This window comes from Homalodisca vitripennis, chromosome 5 (assembly GCF_021130785.1).
Source record: "Homalodisca vitripennis isolate AUS2020 chromosome 5, UT_GWSS_2.1, whole genome shotgun sequence".
NCBI lineage: Eukaryota > Metazoa > Arthropoda > Insecta > Hemiptera > Cicadellidae > Homalodisca > Homalodisca vitripennis.
Genome location: NC_060211.1, coordinates 9,666,202 through 9,689,743, shown reverse-complemented (window position 1 = coordinate 9,689,743; position 23,542 = coordinate 9,666,202). Strand labels below are relative to the sequence as shown.

General features: G+C 37.3%; 1 protein-coding gene across 2 annotated transcripts in view; it reads right to left on the bottom strand.

Annotated features, from left to right (window-relative positions):
- Positions 1 to 23,542, bottom strand: part of LOC124361784 (ADAM 17-like protease) — a 42,961-nt gene that overhangs the window by 6,253 nt on the left and 13,166 nt on the right. Inside the window, exons 4-11 of one of the 2 annotated variants that reach the window (XM_046815756.1) lie at positions 23,121 to 23,242; positions 22,185 to 22,314; positions 21,412 to 21,605; positions 19,974 to 20,168; positions 18,939 to 19,092; positions 3,301 to 3,536; positions 3,008 to 3,216; positions 2,004 to 2,242 (exon numbers count right to left, since the gene is read on the bottom strand). In XM_046815756.1, coding sequence (XP_046671712.1) covers positions 2,004 to 2,242; positions 3,008 to 3,216; positions 3,301 to 3,536; positions 18,939 to 19,092; positions 19,974 to 20,168; positions 21,412 to 21,605; positions 22,185 to 22,314; positions 23,121 to 23,242 — 1,479 coding nt within the window. Of the gene's footprint in view, positions 1 to 2,003; positions 2,243 to 3,007; positions 3,217 to 3,300; positions 3,537 to 6,204; positions 6,344 to 18,938; positions 19,093 to 19,973; positions 20,169 to 21,411; positions 21,606 to 22,184; positions 22,315 to 23,120; positions 23,243 to 23,542 lie in introns of both variants that reach the window. The other variant, XM_046815757.1, reaches the window with a different exon arrangement.

Below are 23,542 nucleotides of genomic sequence, written 5' to 3'. Positions count from 1 at the left end.
CCCTGAGTCTTGCAGTAGGGAACACACTTGCCAATACTAGAGATTGAATACTCTCTGACATCACACATGCAGCTCTGCGTGCCCTGAGTCTCACAATACGGAACACACTTGCCGATGTTAGAGATTTAATACTCACTGACATCACACATGCAGTTCTGCATGCCCTGAGTTTCGCAGTAAGGAACACATTTGCTGATGTTAAAGACTGAATACTCACTGATATCATACATGCAGCTCTGCATGCCTTGAGTCTCGCAGTAGGGAACACATTTGCTGATGTTAAAGACTGAATACTCACTGATATCATACATGCAGCTCTGCATGCCTTGAGTCTCGCAGTAGGGAACACATTTGCCGATGTTAGAGATTGAATACTCACTGATATCACACATGCAGCTCTGCATGCCCTGAGTTTCGCAGTAAGGAACACATTTGCTGATGTTAAAGACTGAATACTCACTGATATCATACATGCAGCTCTGCATGCCTTGAGTCTCGCAGTAGGGAACACATTTGCCGATGTTAGAGATTGAATACTCACTGATATCACACATGCAGCTCTGCATGCCCTGAGTCTCGCAGTACGGAACACACTTGCCGATGTTAGAGATTGAATACTCACTGACATCACACATGCAGCTCTGCATGCCCTGAGTCTCGCAGTACAGAACACACTTGCCGATGTTAGAGATTGAATACTCACTGACATCACACATGCAGTTCTCTGCATGCCCTGAGTTTCGCAGTAAGGAACACATTTGCTGATGTTAAAGATTGAATACTCACTGATATCATACATGCAGCTCTGCATGCCTTGAGTCTCGCAGTAGGGAACACATTTGCTGATGTTAAAGACTTGAATACTCACTGATATCATACATGCAGCTCTGCATGCCTTGAGTCTCGCAGTACGGAACACACTTGCCGATAATAGAGATTGAATACTCACTGATATCACACATGCAGTTCTGCATGCCCTGAGTTTCGCAGTAAGGAACACATTTGCCGATGTTAAAGACTTGAATACTCACTGATATCATACATGCAGCTCTGCATGCCTTGAGTCTCGCAGTAGGGAACACATTTGCCGATGTTAGAGATTGAATACTCACTGATATCACACATGCAGCTCTGCATGCCCTGAGTCTCGCAGTACGGAACACACTTGCCGATGTTAGAGATTGAATACTCACTGACATCACACATGCAGCTCTGCATGCCCTGAGTCTCGCAGTAGGGAACACACTTGCCGATGTTAGAGATTGAATACTCACTGACATCACACATGCAGCTCTGCATGCCCTGAGTCTTGCAGTAGGGAACACACTTGCCAATACTAGAGATTGAATACTCTCTGACATCACACATGCAGCTCTGCATGCCCTGAGTCTCGCAGTACAGAACACACTTTCCGATGTTAGAGATTGAATACTCACTGACATCACACATGCAGCTCTGCATGCCCTGAGTCTTGCAGTAGGGAACACACTTGCCAATACTAGAGATTGAATACTCTCTGACATCACACATGCAGCTCTGCGTGCCCTGAGTCTCACAATACGGAACACACTTGCCGATGTTAGAGATTTAATACTCACTGACATCACACATGCAGCTCTGCATGCCCTGAGTCTCGCAGTAGGGAATACACTTGCCAACACTAGAGATTGAATACTCACTGACATCACACATGCAGCTCTGCATGCCCTGAGTCTTGCAGTACGGAACACACTTGCCAATACTAGAGATTGAATACTCACTGACATCACACATGCAGCTCTGCATGCCCTGAGTCTCGCAGTACGGAACACACTTGCCGATGTTAGAGATTGAATACTCACTGACATCACACATGCAGCTCTGCATGCCCTGAGTCTCGCAGTAGGGAACACACTTGCCAACACTAGAGATTGAATACTCACTGACATCACACATGCAGCTCTGCATGCCCTGAGTCTTGCAGTACAGAACACACTTGCCAATACTAGAGATTGAATACTTACTGACATCACACATGCAGCTCTGCATGCCCTGAGTCTCACAGTAGGGAACACACTTGCCGCCGCGACACTTGCCACGCTCCAGGCAGCCTGTGCCGTCGCTCATAGGCGGGGACCGGGGACACTCCGAGGACAGCCCTGTGCAGCGCGACTCCTGCTCGCAAGTGGCATACTGTGCCTCGCGGCATGTGAACCCTTGCGGCATGTACTTGCAGTTCTGGCAGCAAGGGGAATTCTTATCACTGGAACATTCAAGCTGACTAGTCATAACACTTGAGTCAAGTACTTGAACCTTGAGTCAAAAAGTACCGATAACTTCAAATTCTGGGATATTGGTATAAAGCCTATAGTAATAGTAATAAATCGGGCAAAGATATTTGACTGACCAATGTGTTAGTGTTAGAAAAATAAGCTCAATCCCAGACGTAAAAATCTAGCTATGAAAATAAATAATGTAAATAAATTACTGAACATATTAGAAAGGACATACAATAATATGAATAGAGCTCAATATGCACCAAGGCCTCTTACCTTTTATCACACATTCATAAATCGTACTTAGGAAATAAACCAGAACCAATTTTTTCTGACTAATTGTTTTGCAACTGACTTATTATTTACTATTCTTCTTCAATGTTGGAAATCATTATATTTAACTGATTATTATTAAATATTTATTATTTATGCATCTCAAATAAGCCTACCTTAGGATCCAAACAATCACTTATCTACTGTACATCCATTTCAGATATTACTCTTACATTTTGTTTGTTTAATTTGTAAATTATATTTTATTTTGTTAATCATAACATGAAAAATGATTTTTTGTATCGGATACGGGGAACTATTTTAACTAATAGTAAATAAAAATTTACCAAAAGTTGATAAACATTTTCTTATCATTTAATGTATTACTGGAAGCTTCTACATTCTTAAAAAAACAAGGTTTTTTACATTGGGTACAAGACAGAATAATATTAATAATGTTACAATCGTGTATTATTTACCTGCAGACAGCTCCGCCATTGCGCCGCAGCTTGCAGACTTTATCGCAACAGTTGTCATTGTCCTCAGTGCCTAGCAGCCCGGCGTCACACTCCTCATCTCCCTCCACCCGCAAGTTGCCGCAGAATGACTCCTCCGGTTCGGAGAAACAACGGCCCGACTTGGCCTGTAGGACCTTCCTGATAGATCTCAGGCTGCAGGGTGAGAACTTCTACTGACAAACAATTAAGTGTGCAGTGATGGATTATCAAGTATTTACTGATATTTGAAAAGTACCTAAATATATGTAACGTACCTTGTTGTTGACGTCATAGCCGCTAACACTGTAGGTGTACATGAGGAAGGAGCCACCCTGGCTGGCACTAGGGCTACACTCGGGGATGTCGGGGTCGTGCTCCGAGCCCCAATTGTGACCAAACTCGTGGGCCGTGACTAAGTCTGCCTCTCGTGTGATCACCCGCTGCCCATAGTGGTTTCTACTTGAACTCAGGCCCGAGTTCAGGTACAAAGTGTAGCCATTTTTGAAGTATTCTGAAGAAAACATTTTTCATTCGCTTATAAAACTAAATTGCATTATTTGCTACATAGGCTATTTCAAATTTAATTATTATATATTGTGTGAGATAATGTATGCAAAAGATTTGTATAAGTTAATTAGTGATTAAGGATAGTAATTAGTCAAAGTAAAGGTAAATTAAATAATGTAGTTTCTCAAGAAAGAGTCCCACGGATGTAGGAATGATCAGTAAGACAGCTGATTTTTCTGTTAGTTGATTTTGATTATGGAAATACAATAGGGATGACTTTGAATTGACAATAGATCTCTCTGACCTTGTGATTGGATAGTCTGAGACCAAGAGGTATTGAAATAAACATGTTTCAAAATGAAGGAAAAAAGAACAATTTCTTATTTTGGAAACTTATTTAAACAGTTTTTTAACACAAAACAGTAAAAAAACACTGTTTTTAACACTGTTTTGTGTTGTGTGATTTGTTTTGACTTGCTTGACACATATTACAATAAGTTATTTACGTTAAGTCATGATACTACAAACATTTTGATGAAAAAACAAATTTATTTTTTATTTTGGATTATTGCTTGTTGTTTTTTACATATTTAACGGTTCCAAGGTTTTGCTAAAAAGTGTTATTTTACAAAATAAACCTTAAACATATTTTTGAACTCAGCATTAAATTTGAAGGAAAACAACTAGTATGCAATTTTTATTAGAACCTTGAGGTTTTCCATATATATATATATATATATATATATATATATATATATATATATATATATATACAAACACTTTACTTAGTAAAAAAAATGTGAAAAGAAAATTTAAAAACTATGAATATTTTATGATTATATTCATAATTCTTAAAACTAAATCAAATAATGAAATTTGATTTTGTATATTTATAACTAAAAAATTTCTTAAGGCTTTATTATTAGTCCTATTTAAAAAGGTGATTATTCTTAATTTATTTTCTTATGTTTTAACCAAAAGAAACCTAAATCCTGCAATTAGTAAGAATATTATGGCAACAATTAAATTACATGAAAAACATAAAACCAATATTTAAAACTTTTAGAATCGTTGGATTTGTAATTAAATTTTCCAACTAAAATGCAACAACTGTGACTTTTTTATTATACGTCATTTTCTAAGTATTTATGCTTGAAGATTTTAGGAAACCACCACTTTGAAAATAAAGCTACTAATAAATTAAAATGTTATGTAATTAAGCCTTTAACTTATAAAGGTATGTACAAAATTTCAACTTATTACACCAAGTCGTTTTGAAATTAAAAATAGTTATCTAATAGTTAGTTTAATGTGGAATACACAAAATGGCAGCTACTGGGGTAATTATTGAGTTTCCGGAAGTTTTAATATACTTTGGTTTGTTTTGGTCCAGGAATAATACCTGAAAATGTTGGTAGAGAGATCTGAGACGCCCTGTAAATATGGTACGAATAGCCTTAAAAAATATATTTTATACATTTAAAAAGAAAGCTTAAAAGAGAAGCTTAAAAACAAAGAAAATGGGACTGCTTTTTAGGGAAATGTCAATTGCTAGTTCGAGATTTAACCATAGAACTGGAATTTGAAGTTGCAAGCTCTTTTGCCTGGTTTTGCAAGCTTATTTATAATATTCTTTAAAATATTACACACTGTCAAATGGAATTAGTATACAGTAATATCTTGGTTAATCGCATTCTGACTAATCAAAACAGGTCAACGAGTTCTGTGAATACTGCAAATTCAAAAGATTAATTTTTACAACATACTTTTTAATCTAGATTTTACACCCAGTGATTAATTTTTTCCCAATATCTCTAGTTCTAAATAACACAACTTTAATGCGTGAAGTGGAAGAACAGAATATTATAAAAAGAAACCGATAAAAAATCAGATTCACTAAATAAAAGTGTTTGGGAAAGAGTACAAAATATATTTTTTATTCTGAACCGGTACAATTTTTTTACTCATTACTTTTCATGACCGATTTATCTATTTATATATCTATTTATACCTTTAGAAATGTGCCCTGAAATCTTACAAAACTACATTATTTACAGCTTATTAAAGCTAATATGAAACTATCTTGAACTGGAAAAATTATGAGGGCAACACAGTGTCTACTGCCAACTGATTCTAAATCTCCGGACTAAAATGGCTTTTGGATTTCAATCTAGTTTGGAAGAATTAGAAAAACCTCTAACCAATTCACTAAAGAAGTCTTACACTTCGCATTTTGTCTCAACTTTATTTCTAATTACAGTACATAAATTAATTTTGATGTAAATGATTTTGTTATTAGTTACATAGTATAACAATGTCAGGTACATTATTATAACATTTATAATACCTTTTTTTAGTAGTAAAACATTATCGATCTGAGGCAATATTATTCAAATTTTTATCAACCATGCTGTTTGTGTTGTGAAACGGTAATCACATTACACTAATGTGCTCAAAACTTTGTGTTTTCCACTCACGTACTGTACCTAGCTTTTTGTAAAATAGTGCTTTGACCAAATTCAAGAAAATTTCCCATGTCAATAGGCAGTAGACACTGTGTAAGATCATCCCACTTGAGTTAAACTAAAAGATGTGATTAGGTGAGATGGGATTAGTACAGGTTAGGTGAGTTCTGAGTTAAGCGAGGTTAACACTGTGTTATGTAGGCAGACCTGGCGTACAGATCCCTCCGACCGAGTTACGCCGAGGTGAGCCCACGTAAGCAAGCCCAAGTATGCCACCCTCAAACTTGAGATCGGTGAACAGGTGAGCCAGACAGAAGTCCTTGTGACTATACTCTCGACTAAACACCTGTACATGCACCGCCACCAACATTATGTTACAGTTAATACTATAGCACTACACGTTATATTGTGATTAGAGTAAATTTAAATATTTCTACTTTTGGTCAATAGTAAGCCAATCCATTACTGAATTGATCTCTTAAGATAAAGTTCGATGAAGTACATTCAATGGTAAAATGCTCTGGTTAACTGGATAGGAAAAAATCTCAATATGTTGAACTTAAAAAAAAGAAGAAAACACCAGTAGAACACCTATGGTAAGATTATGAGGTAATCTTGACCTTAGACAAATTTTATCTTCGAAGAAGAGAACATTGATGCTGTTTTGGCCTCTACCAGTTAGGTTTAGCGTTATTCAGTAACCTTTGGCAATAAGGTTACTTATTGGATCCATCTATCCGTCAATTCATAATAAATACTAGAGACCATTCTTGTGAAGTATCTGATGAAGGCAGCTTTGCTGTCAAAAGACCTCACAAGATAAAAGTATAATTATTGGTTTGTTTGTGGTTCTAAATTAAGTGATATTTACAAATGAAGTAACCAATACAAGGCTCCATCTTCAAGATTACAATAGGCCAAGTCAACTTTTTACTCAAATATCTTGAACGTGGAGGTTAATAATGCCTGATTTTGACATCAATTAGGTTGCACAAATTAAATTAAACTCAGTTTTTTAAATGCCCCGTGAAAGTCCTTCTGGTTAGTTATAAATAATCAGACAAAAATATTAAATAACAAACAACTAAATACAAATACCATGAAGCCAAACTATTTAATTTATTCTTGTTTTTAATTTTTCACTTTATGTAAATTGTGATAAATAACATACTTAACACCCCTGTGAAAACAATAAGTTCAATTTTATAATTTAATCCTTGAACTGGAAAGTTTCACTTTTATAATTTAACCCTTAAGCTGGAACAGTTTCACTTTTATAATTTAACCCTCAAACTGGTAGCCATTTTTCCTCCAATGGCAGACCATTTTTGAGTGTTTTGTTCCCATACTATACACATTTTGTAAAAAAACACATTTTTACTACAAACCTAAATGTGTAATACATTATTTTTCAGTAACATGTGGAGACAATTATAGTATACAAATATTATGGATCAACCATAAAAAATTACTGCAATATTTTTTTAAGTGTCGGGACTACCCCTGGTAAAGTGTAATAATATTATAAATATTAGAATCTGAAATAGCCAATTTAATTTTAATTTTATCTAGTTTCAGAAAATATATAATGGTATCCAGGTTCTCTTGAAGAAAAATTATACATATCGTAAAAACCACAAATAGTACACGAAAGGCTGAACTTGTTACTACAGGTACAATTATTTACAAAAAATTTAATTCTTACACTAAATGTTTCCAAAATATACCAAAACTCAGAGAACTACATGCATTACAAAACAATAAAAAAATTAATAACCAATTTCAAACTCTTTTTATTTCTGAAAAGTGGTGGGACGTACCACCACTATGTTTGTTACTATGGTATGATTATTTTCCAAATTAAAAAAAAAAATAATTTTTACACAATTTCCAAAATATACCAGAATAATGCATATTCTAGCCTGAAAAAAGCTATAACAAGCCATAACCCATACCCCTGATATATCACTAATTTTCAAAATGCCTAGCTGAAGACGATCTTACTGGCAAGTTTTATGACATCACTGTTACCAAAACAGCAAAACAAATTTCACCACTGAAACCAGGAACTTTTTCTGTTTGAAATGGTATATAAATAGTGGTGGTAGTGTTGACTTAAGTACTGCATGAACTGTCAAAACGTGTGTCAGATTGACATTATAATGTTGATTACCAGTTCTAGGATTAAACCTTATTAACCCTTTTAAACCCCAGCCATTTTTCCCATGGACTTGCCAGAAAGCCCATGGTGAAAAGGGGCCGTAGTTGCAGAATTGAGGGAAAATACATCTAGTTTTCTTATTTTTGAAGATAATTTTTAGGTTTTTGTTTTAAATTATTCACAAATAAGTGTACTTTTAGATGTAATAGTTAAAAAGTACTTTTACAGAATGATGTTTTTTTTTTAGTGTATATATACATAAAAAAAAATTATTTTTTTATTTTATAGTTTGGATACATAAAGGGTAGAAAAAAATTGTAGCCCCTGAAAAATGAAGCAATTTTGTTGTACACATATTTCTTACTACACACACAAAATTTGAAGAACTTTCCTTGATAAATTACAGGAGATAATCCAATTCATTGTATTGCTGCATAAGCACTTCTTCATATATTTCCACATACACGTCAGTAAAAAGTATACAGATATGTTTACTTGTTTTTACACTCTTGAAATAATAACAATTGTAAAATAACACAAACTAATTGTAATTGTAACACTAAAACTTGTTTAATTTTTCAAAAAGTAAAAAAAAAAATAATATAATATTGTTACGTTTTTACAAACTAAATAATTCTTATGTGGGTTTACAAATAAGCAACACGATTATTAGTTACAATTAATAATGTTTATTAAAGCTAATTTACAATAAGGACAAATAATTACTTTAATTGAAAGAAATTACTATTTACAATTATTACTATTAATTACAACTCCAATAATTACAATTACTATTATTAATATTTGCTAAATGACTAAGATGGCTTCTGCAAAACTAATATTATTTGCAATCACAAATATAGCTAATTAACAAGTGGCTTTTAACTGTCTCTTCTGCTTAAGTCCAATTTGCTTACGGTTTCCCCGGTGTCGTATCCTTCCACAGGAGTTGTCCAATACTGCGCTGAATCTTCCGGTCGATCCCACGATGCGACGATTCCCACAGCAGTATCTCCGCAGGCACTCACTATCACAGGATCCGTGTCACGACACCCACTACACTGCCTCACTGGTACTCACAACTCCCCCGGCTCCCCAGTAGACGGCCTTATATAACCTTCTAGCATTCTTGCTAGAAAGGGTCTATACCGTGGGCTCTGGAAGGTCTAGAAGATTCCGGAGTCAATGGCAGTGAGTCTTTTACCAGGAAGACTGCTCTAGACTTTCTATTGTCATCAGCCTATTCAGAAGAAAGGACTGGCCCAGCCCATTTATGAGGGTGTTGATGGCTCTCGCAGAAGGATTTATGGCGGTCCCTTACGTCAACAGCCAGGGCCGCCACCGCAGCCGCCGCGCGACGGCCAGCTCCGTGAACACTACACTGCCCTCTCCTTAAGGCTGATCGTCCCGATCAGTGTTGGAACCATGGTAAGACGCTAGACGATCTAGGTGGACGACGAGCATCTTGCCTCTTGGGTGTCTTTGGATTCGGTAGACCACGTCGTTGATTCGTGTCACCACACGATAAGGTCCAATCCAGTCCTGTTGAAGCATTGGGCACCTTCCCTTCCTCCGCAGGGGACTGTAGAGCCAAACCAAGTTGTTCTCCCTGGAATCCAGCTGAGTTGGCTTGTCGGTCGTAGCGAGCCTTCATCTTGTCACTGGCGACCTTCAGGTGCTGGCGAGCAAACTCGTGAGTGTCGTGCAATTGATCAACGAGTTCCGAGGCGAAGTCAGTCGCTGGCCTCTCCTTGTCAGGTGGTAGGCCGAACATGAGATCACTTGGTAGCCGAAGTTCTCTTCCGAAGACCATTCTTGCTGGGGTAACACCAGTTGTTTCATGGCTAGAAGATCTGTAGGCCAGCAGAAAAACTGGCACCTTCTTATCCCAATCCCGCTGGCTGGTGGAGACAACTTTCCTGAGATGACCGACGAGAGTCTTGATGTATCTTTCAACCATCCCATCGGATTGGCGGGTGAAGCGGGGTTGTCCGTGTCTTATGCACTCCCAGACGCTGAAGAACATCCCTCATCAAGATAGAACCGAAGTTCGTCCCTTGGTCGCTGTGTAGCTCACGGGGTACCCCCGTACCGGCAGACGAAGTCGTTCACCAAGCATCCTGCCACAGTAGATGCCTCCTGGTTTGGTATGGCATATACTTCTGGCCATTTCGTGAAGTAATCCATGGCCACCAGGAGATATTTATTCCCTGCGTCTGTCACGGGAAATGGTCCAGCGATGTCGATGGCGATCCTCTCGAAGGGTGATCCAACGTTGTACTGGCCGCATCCTGCCTCGACTTCTGGTTTGAGGCCCTCGGCTTCCAGCACATACATCACATTGGCGGCACCATTTCTCAACATCAGCCCTAAGGTGCAGCCAGTAGAACCGTTGTCGCAACTTTTCCACTGTCTTGTTGACACCAAGATGACCTCCAGACGCTCCGTTATGCAACTCCATAAGGACTTCCCTCCTCTTACTTCTTGGGAGTACGATCTGTTTCGATTTTCCTCTTCCCGTTAGGAGCTTCCCAGATCCTTATTAGTACTCCGTTCTTGATCTTCATAGAGTCCCACTGTGCCCAGTAGCTCTTGTATAGGTGATCTCTAGCCGCGATGTCTTCCCAACTAGGTCGAGTTCCAGCTTCCACCTCTCGCAGGAGTGGTCCGATCTCCGTGTCTCCTAGCTGCTCGTTCCGAAGTTCACTCATTTCCCATCCACTAGCAGGCTCCACGGTGACACAACGTACTTCTGCCGAAGGATTCTTTTCTTCTACCTTGGAGCAGTGCTTACAGCCTTCTGGACAAGGACGACGTGAGACAGAGCATCAGCGTTTGGAATGTTTTCTTCCCTTGTCGGTGTTCAGACGTGAAGTTGTACTCCTGAAGCCGCTGCACCCATCGCGCTGTCTGCCCCTCCAAGTTCTTGAAGTTCAGTAGCCAAGTCAGGGCGGAGTGATCTGTCCTTAAATGGAAAGGTTGTCCATAGAGGTATTTATGAAAGTGTTCTAGGGACTTCACGACTGCTAGCAGTTCCCTCCTTGTGACGCAGTAATTCCTTTCGGCCTTAGATAGTGTTCTGCTGAAATAGGCTACCACGGTTTCCTGGCCATCCTGAACTTGCGAGAGTACTCCTCCTATGCCCACGTCGCTGGCGTCAGTGTCGACAATGAACTTTTCTCCAAAGCGAGGGAATCCCAAGATCGGAGCACTACAGAGAGCAGTCCTTGAGTATTCCCAAATGCTTCACTCGACTCTGAGGTCCATTCAAACTTGCGCTGTTCTTCCGTGAGCTTGGTCAGTGGCTTAGCAATATCGGCATAACCCTTCACGAAGCGGCGGTAATAGGTGCACAGCCCGAGGAAACTTCTTACCTCATGTTTGTTACGTGGTGTGGGCCATTCCTTTATCGCTCGTATCTTCTCTGGATCCACAGAGACTCCTTCTGACGAGACTACATGTCCGAGATAGTTTACCTTATTTTTAAATAAGTTGCACTTCTTCAGGTTAAGCTTCAGGTTGGCAGAACGAAGCCTTATAAAGATCTTTTCCAGGTTCTGAAGATGGTCTTTAAACGTCTTTCCAATGACTATGATATCATCCAGATACACTAGACAGGTTTTCCCAAGTTAGACCTCTAAGCACGTTCTCCATTAATCTCTCGAAGGTAGCTGGTGCATTGCATAGTCCAAAAGGCATCACGGTGAACTGCCACAGTCCGTTTCCATTCCCTATGGAAAATGCCGTTTTCTCCTTGTCCTCTGGAACAATCTCTACTTGCCAGTACCCACTTCTTCATGTCCAGGGTCGAGAAGAACTTGCCGCCTCCCAGAGCATTCCAGTGTGTCGTCGATCCGCGGTAAAGGGTAACTGTCCTTCTTGGTGACGTTTATTGAGTAGTCGGTAGTCCCACGCAGAACCTAGAAGTCCCATCCTTCTTCTTCACTAGTACCACCGGCGAATTCCATGGACTGCTGGAAGGCTCGATCACCCCCATCTCGCTCCATCTCCTTTGTTATTTGCTCAGCTTCCTCCCTCTTCGCCCAGGGTAGTCTCCTAGGAATTTGGCGGATTGGTTGTGCGTCTCCAACATTTATCTTGTGCTGAACTACAGTCGTCCTGCCTCTTGGCCCTGTAGCAGTTTCGAAAACATCCTGGTACTCTGTTATTAACTTAGCTACTTGTTTAGTTTGTTCCAAGTCCATTCCCTTGCAAGCATCTCTCACAAATTTAGCTATGTCTTCTGGAAGATTCTTGTGGCAGGATGCTGTCTGTCTAACAGATTGCGATACAGAAGAAACTGAGTAACAGGTACCTAAGAGCTTGCCTTGTTTTTAAAGTAACGGGATAGTCGTTTAAGTTCATTATGCAGACTGGAACTTCCCTGGAAGATTGAAACACAGTGTCTTCCCTACAAGGACACCTCGGCCAAGCTCCTCTTCGTTTACAGCTGGGTCTAACATTAAGTTCTGTCCTTCCGGTACAGTTCTGTCGACTTCTGCTCTCACGATTCTTCTGAGCACGAGATGGCAGTGTGGTATCTTTTAATAACCGCACCGAAGAAGTTAAAGATTTTTTCTAAGCTGAAGGACGACTTCTTCTCCGCCAACAGTCGTCACCCCTTTCTTGAGGTCTAATTGAAGGCCAAGTTTCATCATTACGTCCATGCCGAGTATAACGTCCTCCTCGATGTTAGCAACGAGAGTGCGATGTTTAAAGCATGTACTCCCGATGCAGAAGGTGGCAACTGTCTCCCCGTGAACACTGGCCAAGTCCCCAGTCGCAGTCCCTCAATGTCCAGGTTGTTGGAGTGACTTTATTGGGAGGTGAACAAACATCTCTATTTACTATGGTCATCGTTGCCCCAGTGGTCTAGTAGAAGGCTTCTGGGCTTCCCGTTGACTAATCCATCTATGTAGAGGCTGTTAGTCTGTCCTGACAAAGATGCCACAATAATGCTGTCGCTGGGGCCTCAGTTTGCTGGGTTGACAATTGCCCCTTCCTGTCAACCCTTTTTAGTTTTCCTGCATCTGCCCCCCGAGAGGCTCTATCTGGGCACTTGCTTCGGGGATGGCCCAACTCTCCACAACTCCAGCAGCGGATTTCCTTCTTCCTGTTCTTCAGCGCATCCAGCACTCTCTGGACTACGTCTTCTATCTTAAAAACCTTCTTCCACGCAGACTCCTCGAAGACGTGCATGTCCTTGCACAGACTGTATTTACTGCTTCAAATTCTAGTGCTTGTGTTAGCGCCTCGTGTAATGTCTTAGGACGAGCCAACTTTACAGCCTGCTGTGTTTCAGCGTCTCGAAGGCCGTCGAGGAATTTGTCGATGGATAAGTTCTCGCAGACAGCCTCATCACAAGTAGAGTAAGCACCTCTTACAAGTCGTGCGATATCAGCTTCAAATTCCTGCAGTGATTCATTGGACTTCTGGTGGCGACTCCTGAGTTGAGACCTGTAGACCAGTTTCCATGTGCTTATGTCCGAACCGCATCTCCAGTCGTCTAACCAAGTTCTCCGTAGTTTTGGCGCTCCGCAGGTGGCACGGTCTGCAGGACCTTTAGCGCGTCTCCACGCAGCGAAAAGGCAGAGCATGGACGCTTTTGTTGATGACGGCCAACGGTGGACGGCGGCAGCAGTCTCGAACAGTGTCCGAAAATCCTCCCAGGTCATCTTACCGTCGAAGGTTGGCACCCCTGCATTACTCATTGGTGGACATGAATTAAGCTGAGGTTCCGTAGATTAATTCTGGTTTTCCATCTTCTGGCTAACAATGGATTCTGTGCAGGTTTCTGAGCCCTTGTTTCTCTGAGCTATTTCCTCTAAGATCCTAATTCTATCACAAATTCTTTTGAATAATCATTTAACTTGTCTTCTAATTGTTTGGAGCAACCATTTATACCTGCTTCTAGTTGCTTTTTAAATTCCTCTTCAACTCTACAAATTTTTAAATTAAACTCTGTAGCTAATTCATCTTTCATACTTTTCAAGTCATTTTGAAGTGTTTCACAATTACTATTTAATTTTTCTTCCAATGTTTTTACTATTACTATTTAATTTTTCTTCCAATGTTTTTACTATTACTATTTAATTTTTCTTCCAATGTTTTACTATTACTATTTAATTTTTCTTCCAATGTTTTTACTATTACTATTTAATTTTTCTTCCAATGTTTTAGTTAAGTTAGATTGTAACACTTTTGGTAAGCTTACTTGCTTCAGTTTCAAAAATTAATATTTCGGGATCTTCACCTGCTTCTAATCATCGCCTGTTTAAGTCTATTAGCTAAAAACTGTTTTTGTCCCAGAAGTATCTAAGTCCCTTTCTTCTAACTCCCGTTTTAAATCAGCCACTTTCAAATCTGCTAACTTAAAACCCACTAGAAGCCATCGTTTTATTATATTATTACTTTAAAATAATATTAATACAATAAATAAATAATAAATAATATCTAAAGTGTTGCTTTAACAAATCAATCCCACTTCTGACACCAATGTTACGTTTTTACAAACTAAATAATTCTTATGTGGGTTTACAAATAAGCAACACGATTATTAGTTACAATTAATTAATGTTTATTAAAGCTAATTTACAATAAGGACAAATAATTACTTTAATTGAAAGAAATTACTATTTACAATTATTACTATTAATTACAACTCCAATAATTACAATTTACTATTATTAATATTTGCTAAATGACTAAGATGGCTTCTGCAAAACTAATATTATTTGCAATCACAAATATAGCTAATTAACAAGTGGCTTTACTGTCTCTTCTGCTTAAGTCCAATTTGCTTACGGTTTCCCCGGTGTCGTATCCTTCCACAGGAGTTGTCCAATACTGCGCTGAATCTTCCGGTCGATCCCACGATGCGACGATTCCCACAGCAGTATCTCCGCAGGCACTCACTATCACAGGATCCGTGTCACGACACCCACTACACTGCCTCACTGGTACTCACAACTCCCCCGGCTCCCCAGTAGACGGCCTTATATAACCTTCTAGCATTCTTGCTAAAGGGTCCTATACCGGTGGGCTTCTGGAAGGTCTAGAAGATTCCGGAGTCAATGGCAGTGAGTCTTTTACCAGGAAGACTGCTCTAGACTTTCTATTGTCATCAGCCTATTCAGAAGAAAGGACTGGCCCAGCCATTTATGAGGGTGTTGATGGCTCTCGCAGAAGGATTTATGGCGGTCCCTTACGATCAACAGCCAGGCCGCCACCGCAGCCGCCGCGCGACGGCCAGCTCCGTGACAATATTTACAATATATACATTTTGTATGAACAACTCAGTTCATTGTTTTTTCAAAAATAGCACCTTCACCACTAATAATATTGTTTATCAAAGTGTTTTCACTCACTGGTAAACTTTTCTATAAGACGTTTACTCTATGTTTTTTTACTAATAATACAATAAATCACACGAAAAACAACTGCTTTCAATCATGCAAACTAATTGAGGTTAAAACTCAGCATACAACAACAAATGCAACTGAAGTCGTCTGACAGCTAACATCGACAAATAAACTACGCTCAACGACGACGAAATACGATGCCAAATTGGAAGGTTTATTGTTTTTGCATGTAGCCCGTTTCTTCACTGACCACTATAATCGAAACTGATGGCATTTATACATATTATTAGCCAGTTACATTAAATTCTCGAGATGTCCGGTATATCGGACGTTGGGCATTTTAGCTAGACCCACCTCTGTCCGATATATCGGACGCCGGGGCTAAAAGGGTTAACATTAACAAGCAAGTTCCAAATTTATGCATACATATACTGTACAGCAAATTCAGCATCCAATTCCAAGATACACAAGACTATATAAAAACATATTACATAAACTTGATGCGACTGTTCTATACATATTGGTCCCATCACTGTAGAAATGCCTCAGCCCCTGTAGCTAAAACTCAGTGTTCACCAACACAAGCCTTGACTGAAAGCAAATAACTCGTTTCTTCAACACCGACACAGCCCTACTTCACTCCCCCTGGTGGTGAGGAATAGATGTTTAGGTACCAGTGTTTAGGCTCAGCAGGCTGGCAGTAGCAAGGGTGTTGTTATCACTTCCAAAACCTGTCCTAACCAGTGTAGCCAACAATCTTAACCAAAAACAGTGATTTACATAAAGAAACATTATAAACACTGTTATGAAACACGCATTGTTAAAAAAAAAAGCAGAAAACATTACATGAGGAAAAATTGTGGAATGGTTTGCACCAAAGCGGTCTAATTTTCTTCACTGAAATGTACAATGGATGTTATAAGCAGGAAAACTTCACATTTGAAAAACAACAACCCTGGATGATTTCGAGTTTCGACTAAAGCGAAATTAATTTTAATTAGATTTCCAAACAAACCATTTACGCCCAACCCAATCCATGTTTGTTTTACATCAAGTAAAAAGAACAATTATGATAATACTGTACGTTTATAAAACAAAAAGAATAAACATTGAAAGACACAGCACATACTACTTGACATACACTTTTGTTGTAAACTTGTAATATATAGCAAAAGAAACAATTCTTTCTCAATAGAAAGAAAATATATAATGGTATCCAGGTTCTCTTGAAGAAAAATTATATATATCGTAAAAACCACAAGATACTCAACCATACTTTATCCATTGCCAATGCAATGGATAATTTGAAACGGTAATATTATTTTAGACTTTTGCCATCGTCATATGTTACAAAATTTGAATACTACGTTTAAAAATTTGAATCCTCCCTAAACGTATCTTGTTTACATAAAAGAAACATACTTATAGAGAATTTAAATAAATTGAATGCATCAACATTTACATATATGTATAAAAAAACTGATGTTAATAATTTAACTGTAATCAATTGCATAATTAAATTTCACAATTTTATTAGAAATGATTTTGTATACACACAAGTGTAACTAAGTATTAAAAAACAAGACAGCTAGTTACAGGACATTGACTGACATTATGGTAAAACCTCATGCCACAGTTCACTTGCTAGTTAGAGGCTGGTATGGCTGTAGTAAACATCAGGTCTGCCAATGTAGTATAAAAATTTCCCACAAGTTCGAAGATACGAGCAACATCGGTACTAACAATCCCCTGAAGAACAATAAACAAGAGCCCCATGTTGATAAAGTACACTGATTGTGGGAAGCCAACAATAGTGTTACACTTCGGTCTACTTATTAAGGCTATCTATAATGAGTAACAGTGCAACATTTAATGTAAATTTAAGGCTTTTCTGTATTTACAGTTTTTTAACATGTCTGTAGCCATATGTATATACATTCCACTTATAGTTTTCATAGTAGGAATCTGTACAGTAAATATACCACCACCATTATAGTATTAGTGACTTCCATTGAAAATTATGAACATGTCCCCAATGACTTATTGCTAAATGTTAACTATGTACCAGCTATGAGGTGAGTGAAGAAACTGATAGTGAGATGGACACAAGTAAGATAGTGGGCGTGAGTAAGGTAACGCTCTTTCACAGGCTCATCTTTAACTGTTTCTGTTACTACTGTCTATATTATTAGCCGCTACAAAAAAAGTCCAAATTGTCACCATTGGAAGTAAACCATCAAATATGCCTATTGAAACATTATTCACAGTTTCAAGATGGGTTTAAGAGGGATTTTTTTCATGTTGATGTTTTTTATAGTGCTAATAGTTAATTATGGCTAGAAGTAATCCCCACCACGATCTATGATTTTCCTACACAACTTAAGTTTCTTTTTCACCTCTCAACAAGTAGAATATTTTGTGCAAAAAAATACACTCAGCGGTGGATTGATGCTAGTTTTTAAGTGCTGATTAGCCTTCTGAAGTTTTCACAAAGTTCTTAACCCTAGAACTGGCATGCAATTCAGTTGAATCGAACAGCAACAGCTGGTGTTCTAAGTGAGCTATGGGCACATTCAAGACATCAAATCTGAAAGGATGGCTATGCGGTCTAAGACGCTACTCTCGGATGCAGGAGTTAGCCTTGGAGTCGCTGATTTGATTTCCGTGCCTGATGTTAGGGATTTTTGCGGTCTGGTGTACACTCAGAGAGTCACTGGTTTTTCATAAAGCCAGTGAGAGGGTCCACCTTAAATTAACGGTGGTTGGCTTGGGTGGAAGTTGACAGGATCGGTGATTTTCTGATATAAGTGTACCAGCCCAAAACACCCATTTAGGATTTTTTTGTCTTTACTATCACATTAAAAACCACTAGATTTATGTTTATTTTATGCTCTATGAGGCATTTATTATCCAACCATAAACCTAATTCTAGCTTTTTTGAGTTAAAAAACCCATTTATACTGCCAAATTGTAATATTAATAAGTCCGTACTAACGGCAGGAAAAATGAGTCGTAAATTACGACTTATAGGGTTAACTGACCAGTTCTAGGGTTAACTGAAACAACTTATACATTCAATCTTGGTCAATCTTGAGATTTGTTACTCATGAGACTAAATATATTTTTGTACTAATAGATTTTCAATCAAAGTTTTAGTCTCAATAAAAAACTATTTTAACAATTGTTTTAGTTACGTACACTTCAGAAAACAGCATTTTTTTTATCTCTGTCATTAATTTTTCGAAAACGATTCAGCTCCAATCTGGACACACTGTTAGTAGTAACAACTGACACAGCCCCCTAGAGTGTGATGTGAGACAAAACAGAGTGTGAAGTGGTGATCCCAATCCCCCGTTGACAACCTGTACCCCTCGTTAGTGGCATGCAGCCCCCAGACTGAGTAAGGAAACACAATTAACCGTGGCTGCAGATGCCTCCTGTGGAGTGTAGCCTGGGGCTGGCTATGTACGCCAAGCCGAGTACTGTCGCCAGTCCACCCTTGGCACTAAACGTCTGATGTGTGAACAGGTGCGCTAAACAGAACCGTCTAACCTCTTTGTTACGTGAAAATACCTACAACAAACTTCTTCCATTAAAACCGTTGTCACCTCGTCTTATAATAAAAAAAATCTTATAATACTGTGGTTGTTCCCACAAATAAAATATTATTTTGAAAGTTCAAACATTTAATTTTAATTAATGCACCAATAACCAATTAATAAAATTGTTATGAAATGCTGTACGATATCTAACACACGATTATCTGACAAAAACTGTTAAAATGTGTAAGGTAAGTTAGTGTGTTATCATGACAAAAATGGATTTTTAAATCCACAATTAAATAACAATTATAGGTTTATTGGCACAGTGTGATTATATAAACTGTGGATAAATAAACGAAAAAACATAAATTGTGATGAATTAGATTAACAGTACAGGATTATCAATCTTCACAGCCAACCTAGATATTTAGCTTAAATATAATTTGAATTTGTTCAGTCAAAGTACAATGAGGTTTTATGCACCATAAAATATGTTATTAACTATGAAAATTTGCAACATAACACTTTAACACTTTAATGCAATAAAAAATGCACACCTACCTGTATAGTCAAAAATGTTGTTTTAAATTAATACTACTCAGTTGAATTGAAAACTAAATTTTATCAATTCATTATTGATAAGTATAAATACAGGTTTGTACTTTATACTTTTGGATCTGAACACTAACTCATATATATCACAGTAGCTTTAAATAGTTATTATTTAAGTTACATAAATAATATCTAATTGACAGAATACAATGGCTAACCCTAACCACAAGTTTTATTTTTGTATTTATTGCTAAATTAAAACTACACTACAGAACAAGATTCTATAATCCTAAAATGTTTTAAATCCAATATCTGCATACAACAATTAATAGTATAATATAAATTAGTTATATTAGTTACCTCAAGTAAGTTACGAACATCCCATTTCTCTCTAACCATGTTATAATGGGCCTCTCCCCCTCTCACTTTGGTTGCCTCGGAATGGACAACTATCTTCTTGATCACGAACCCCATCCCTTTGAACCCATCTTGGTCCTGTCTATCCTGCCAGGTTGTGTCGTTATAAATCTTATGCACTCTGTCTATCAGACTGATCTGAAAGAAAAGAAGAGTCAGTGCTTTATAATAATTTTCTTTTCATTTATTTATACTTCATTTATTAAAGAGACATTAATTTATTACATTATAAGTCACTATAACATAGCAGTTAACACTTTCACTGCCGACGTAATTTGACGTTGCACACAGAATTCTTTAGACTGCCGATAACGTCTTTTGACTTTTACAGTAATAAAAATGCATTTAAACCTATTTAGACTTCGGCATTGATAGTCATTCGCTATTTCCTTGTTTTTATTTCTTACTCTATGGATTATGATCTATGAACTGTCGTTGGCAGTCACCTGGAATATCGGTAAAAAATGGTTTGTTTACAAACTCGCTGTCGTGTTGCGATGGCCGGGCGGCCGTTTCTTGCCGTTCTCATATTGTTTTTTCTAGTTTGTTGTCTGCATTGTTATTGTTTTGTTTGCTATTACTTTAGTTTAAAACGATTGTTTTGTGAGTAAATACAATGAATCGTGATAGTATTGAAGACAATCATGTGCTAGGAGTTACTTGGATTTTCAAGCGACAGTGAAGTGATGATTTATTCCAAGATGACACAGATAATGATCCTGAGTTTACTACAGATGGACTTACTCAAAAAACAAATATCAGCATAATAGTAGTAAAAAACCTTTTATTCTTGTTTTATAAATAATTAGTTTATTAGAGAATTTTAGTTTTTTTGTTTATTTTAAGCTTTTAATGAAGATTTTGATGAAGGCCCTGGAATAAGTGGGTTAGGCCCCACACTAAAAAAAATGTTTAAATAAGTGGATTTCAATAAAATTGTAATATTTGTAGCTACAGTGATTAGTAATACTGTGAGTGACAGTACTTAAAATACTGAATAGCAGCATGTCCCAAAATACATTTTACACTTATCAACTAAATTGAAATTGGTTGCACAGAAATCACTTTTGATTACACAAATTTCAAAGTTAACCCTTTACTACATAGATATTTCTAGTTTTGAACCAGGTTTTTTATATGTTCAGAGCGTATCAACCATAGTTTAAACATTTACCATAATTATGATATGGTTCTCTGTTAAATAAAAGATAGCAAATAAAAGTTAATTATTCATAAAAGATGGATGTAATAGTGCAGCCATATCAGTTTCAGAGATACCTTTGAACAAATAGTCTAACAGGAATTGTTCACATATCTTATTTACTTTAAATTGCAGTAAATGAAATATAGAAAAGATATGAGGAGGTGGAAATTTGTATACCAGATAGTTAATGGTAGTTTTGGTGTTGCTGCCACCCATCTCTTGGTAGAAACGGTAATCTGCCACCAAGAGCAGTGGACACCGAGTCTTGGTGGGGGTGTATTCATACTGGTCAGCCTGTCGTTTCCACCGCTCCTTGCCCTTCGCCGTATCCTCCTCCCCTCCCGCACCCTTCTCCTCTTCTTCCTCATCATCTGTCATAAAAAGATACTTCATTAACTACCACAAACACTGTTCTGAAAATAATTTCATAATAAATATCTTCAAGATTGAATTTCACGACCAAAGACATAAATATTAAAAAAAAAAAAAAAAAAAAAAAAAAAAAAAAAAAACACTCAATATAAGAGTTGTAAAGATATATATGTAAAGATATAGCATTGACATTTGAGCAGTAAAACAAGTTACCTGATACCTGATAAGGCGGCCAGACAAAAAGACTAATTGTTTCTAGTCTCTCTCGCTATCTACTCAATCACTGTGATAAAACTATAAATAACAAAGGCAAGAGTCTGTTATCTTCCTCATCCCAGATTAATCAGACTGTCTCGATATTTTTTGTAAATATTTAATTTCATATTTGGTATTGTTTTTGTTTCACTTTATTCAGATACACTCAAATAATCGTAACACCAAATAATGATTTTCAACTCAAATCAGATAAAAAAATTCATATTCTACTTTAAATTTCAGACATTCTTACACCTCACATAGTTTGCAGTAAAGGAGTTTTATTGACTTGAAAACGGAGAATCTAAACACTTGCAACACACCTGTTTTTTCCTTAACGTAGGCACAAGGCTGGTGTGGGTGATCAGGGTGGTCCCAGCTGAACTGTACGTCGGAAGCCTTGTACGTCACCATCGACTGATTGTCCAGGTGAGAGAGGTGTCTCCACGATGGCTGCCAAACATTCCACAATGCCCCTTAGTGGTTTTACACAGTACTTTACAAGGTGAAGGATGTAGGAGATGCCCAGAATGCTCCCGACATTATGATTTTGAACCACAGAAATCCAACATTTCTTATAATTGAATGACTTTGTTTTTTTTTATATATATATATTACTATCACTTAATGAAACTTACAATTCTTATAGACTTGCATTCAATGGTTCTGTGTTGAAAATGGCAATAAATAAAATAATTTACACAACAAAAGAGAAATAAGACTACGCACAATTTGCCTTTCCAACCTTAATGTGATGGCTAGTTTTAAGGCAGATTTTCAGAATCAGGAAAAACATTAGGAACAGAAATAAATACTCTTACTTTGACTGAAGAATACACTTTTTGTGTTCAACATGAACGATAATGAACATAAATAATTTACTAAATAAAATCAGACAACAAACGGTGGGAAAATATTATAAATTATAATAATTGCATTTTTACAGACTCTACAACTTTCCTTTCAAATTTACTACATGTTAACCAAACAAAATAATATAAATGAATTTAAGTCAATAATTTAATATTGGTTGGTAATAAATACATTTTAAATATCACAGAATGGTTTGATATTTGTTAGAAAAAATTCCAACTACGGGATAGTTTACAGCATACCTTAAGTTTAAGCATTTATTTTCATAAACCTTTAAATTTTAATACTGTTTCATACCCAAGATCTTGAGGTTTGTAAGAACTCTGAAGTTGTCATGTACCATTTTAAAGTTTAGCTCAGTAATGACAACACCAAACCAAACCCACCTCAATATGATAGGTTTCATCAGCCAGCTGGATTGTAGCTGTTAACACTCCATCCTTCATGTGGACACTGGCATCTGACCAAGACTCCCCGAACACACGGCCGTCGTAGAAGTCTTCATGGTCTGAAACGTTCAACATTTAACTAGATTATAAAGTTTTAGTTTTACATTTTTATAGATATTGACGCTATTCATGTACAGTTGATGTTTACATTTAATGTAGCTCAATATATGTTTAAGTAGGTCGAGTATATTCCTACTATTATTGTAATGTTGTATAAGGAATAAAGATATTTTCATTTCATTTCATAAAGAAGATTCTCTCTCTCTCAACATTACTACCATTAAACACATAAATGAAAACATAATCTATGCATTAAAGATATATTTTCTAGTATTTATTAAACAACTATTTGAGGTGCA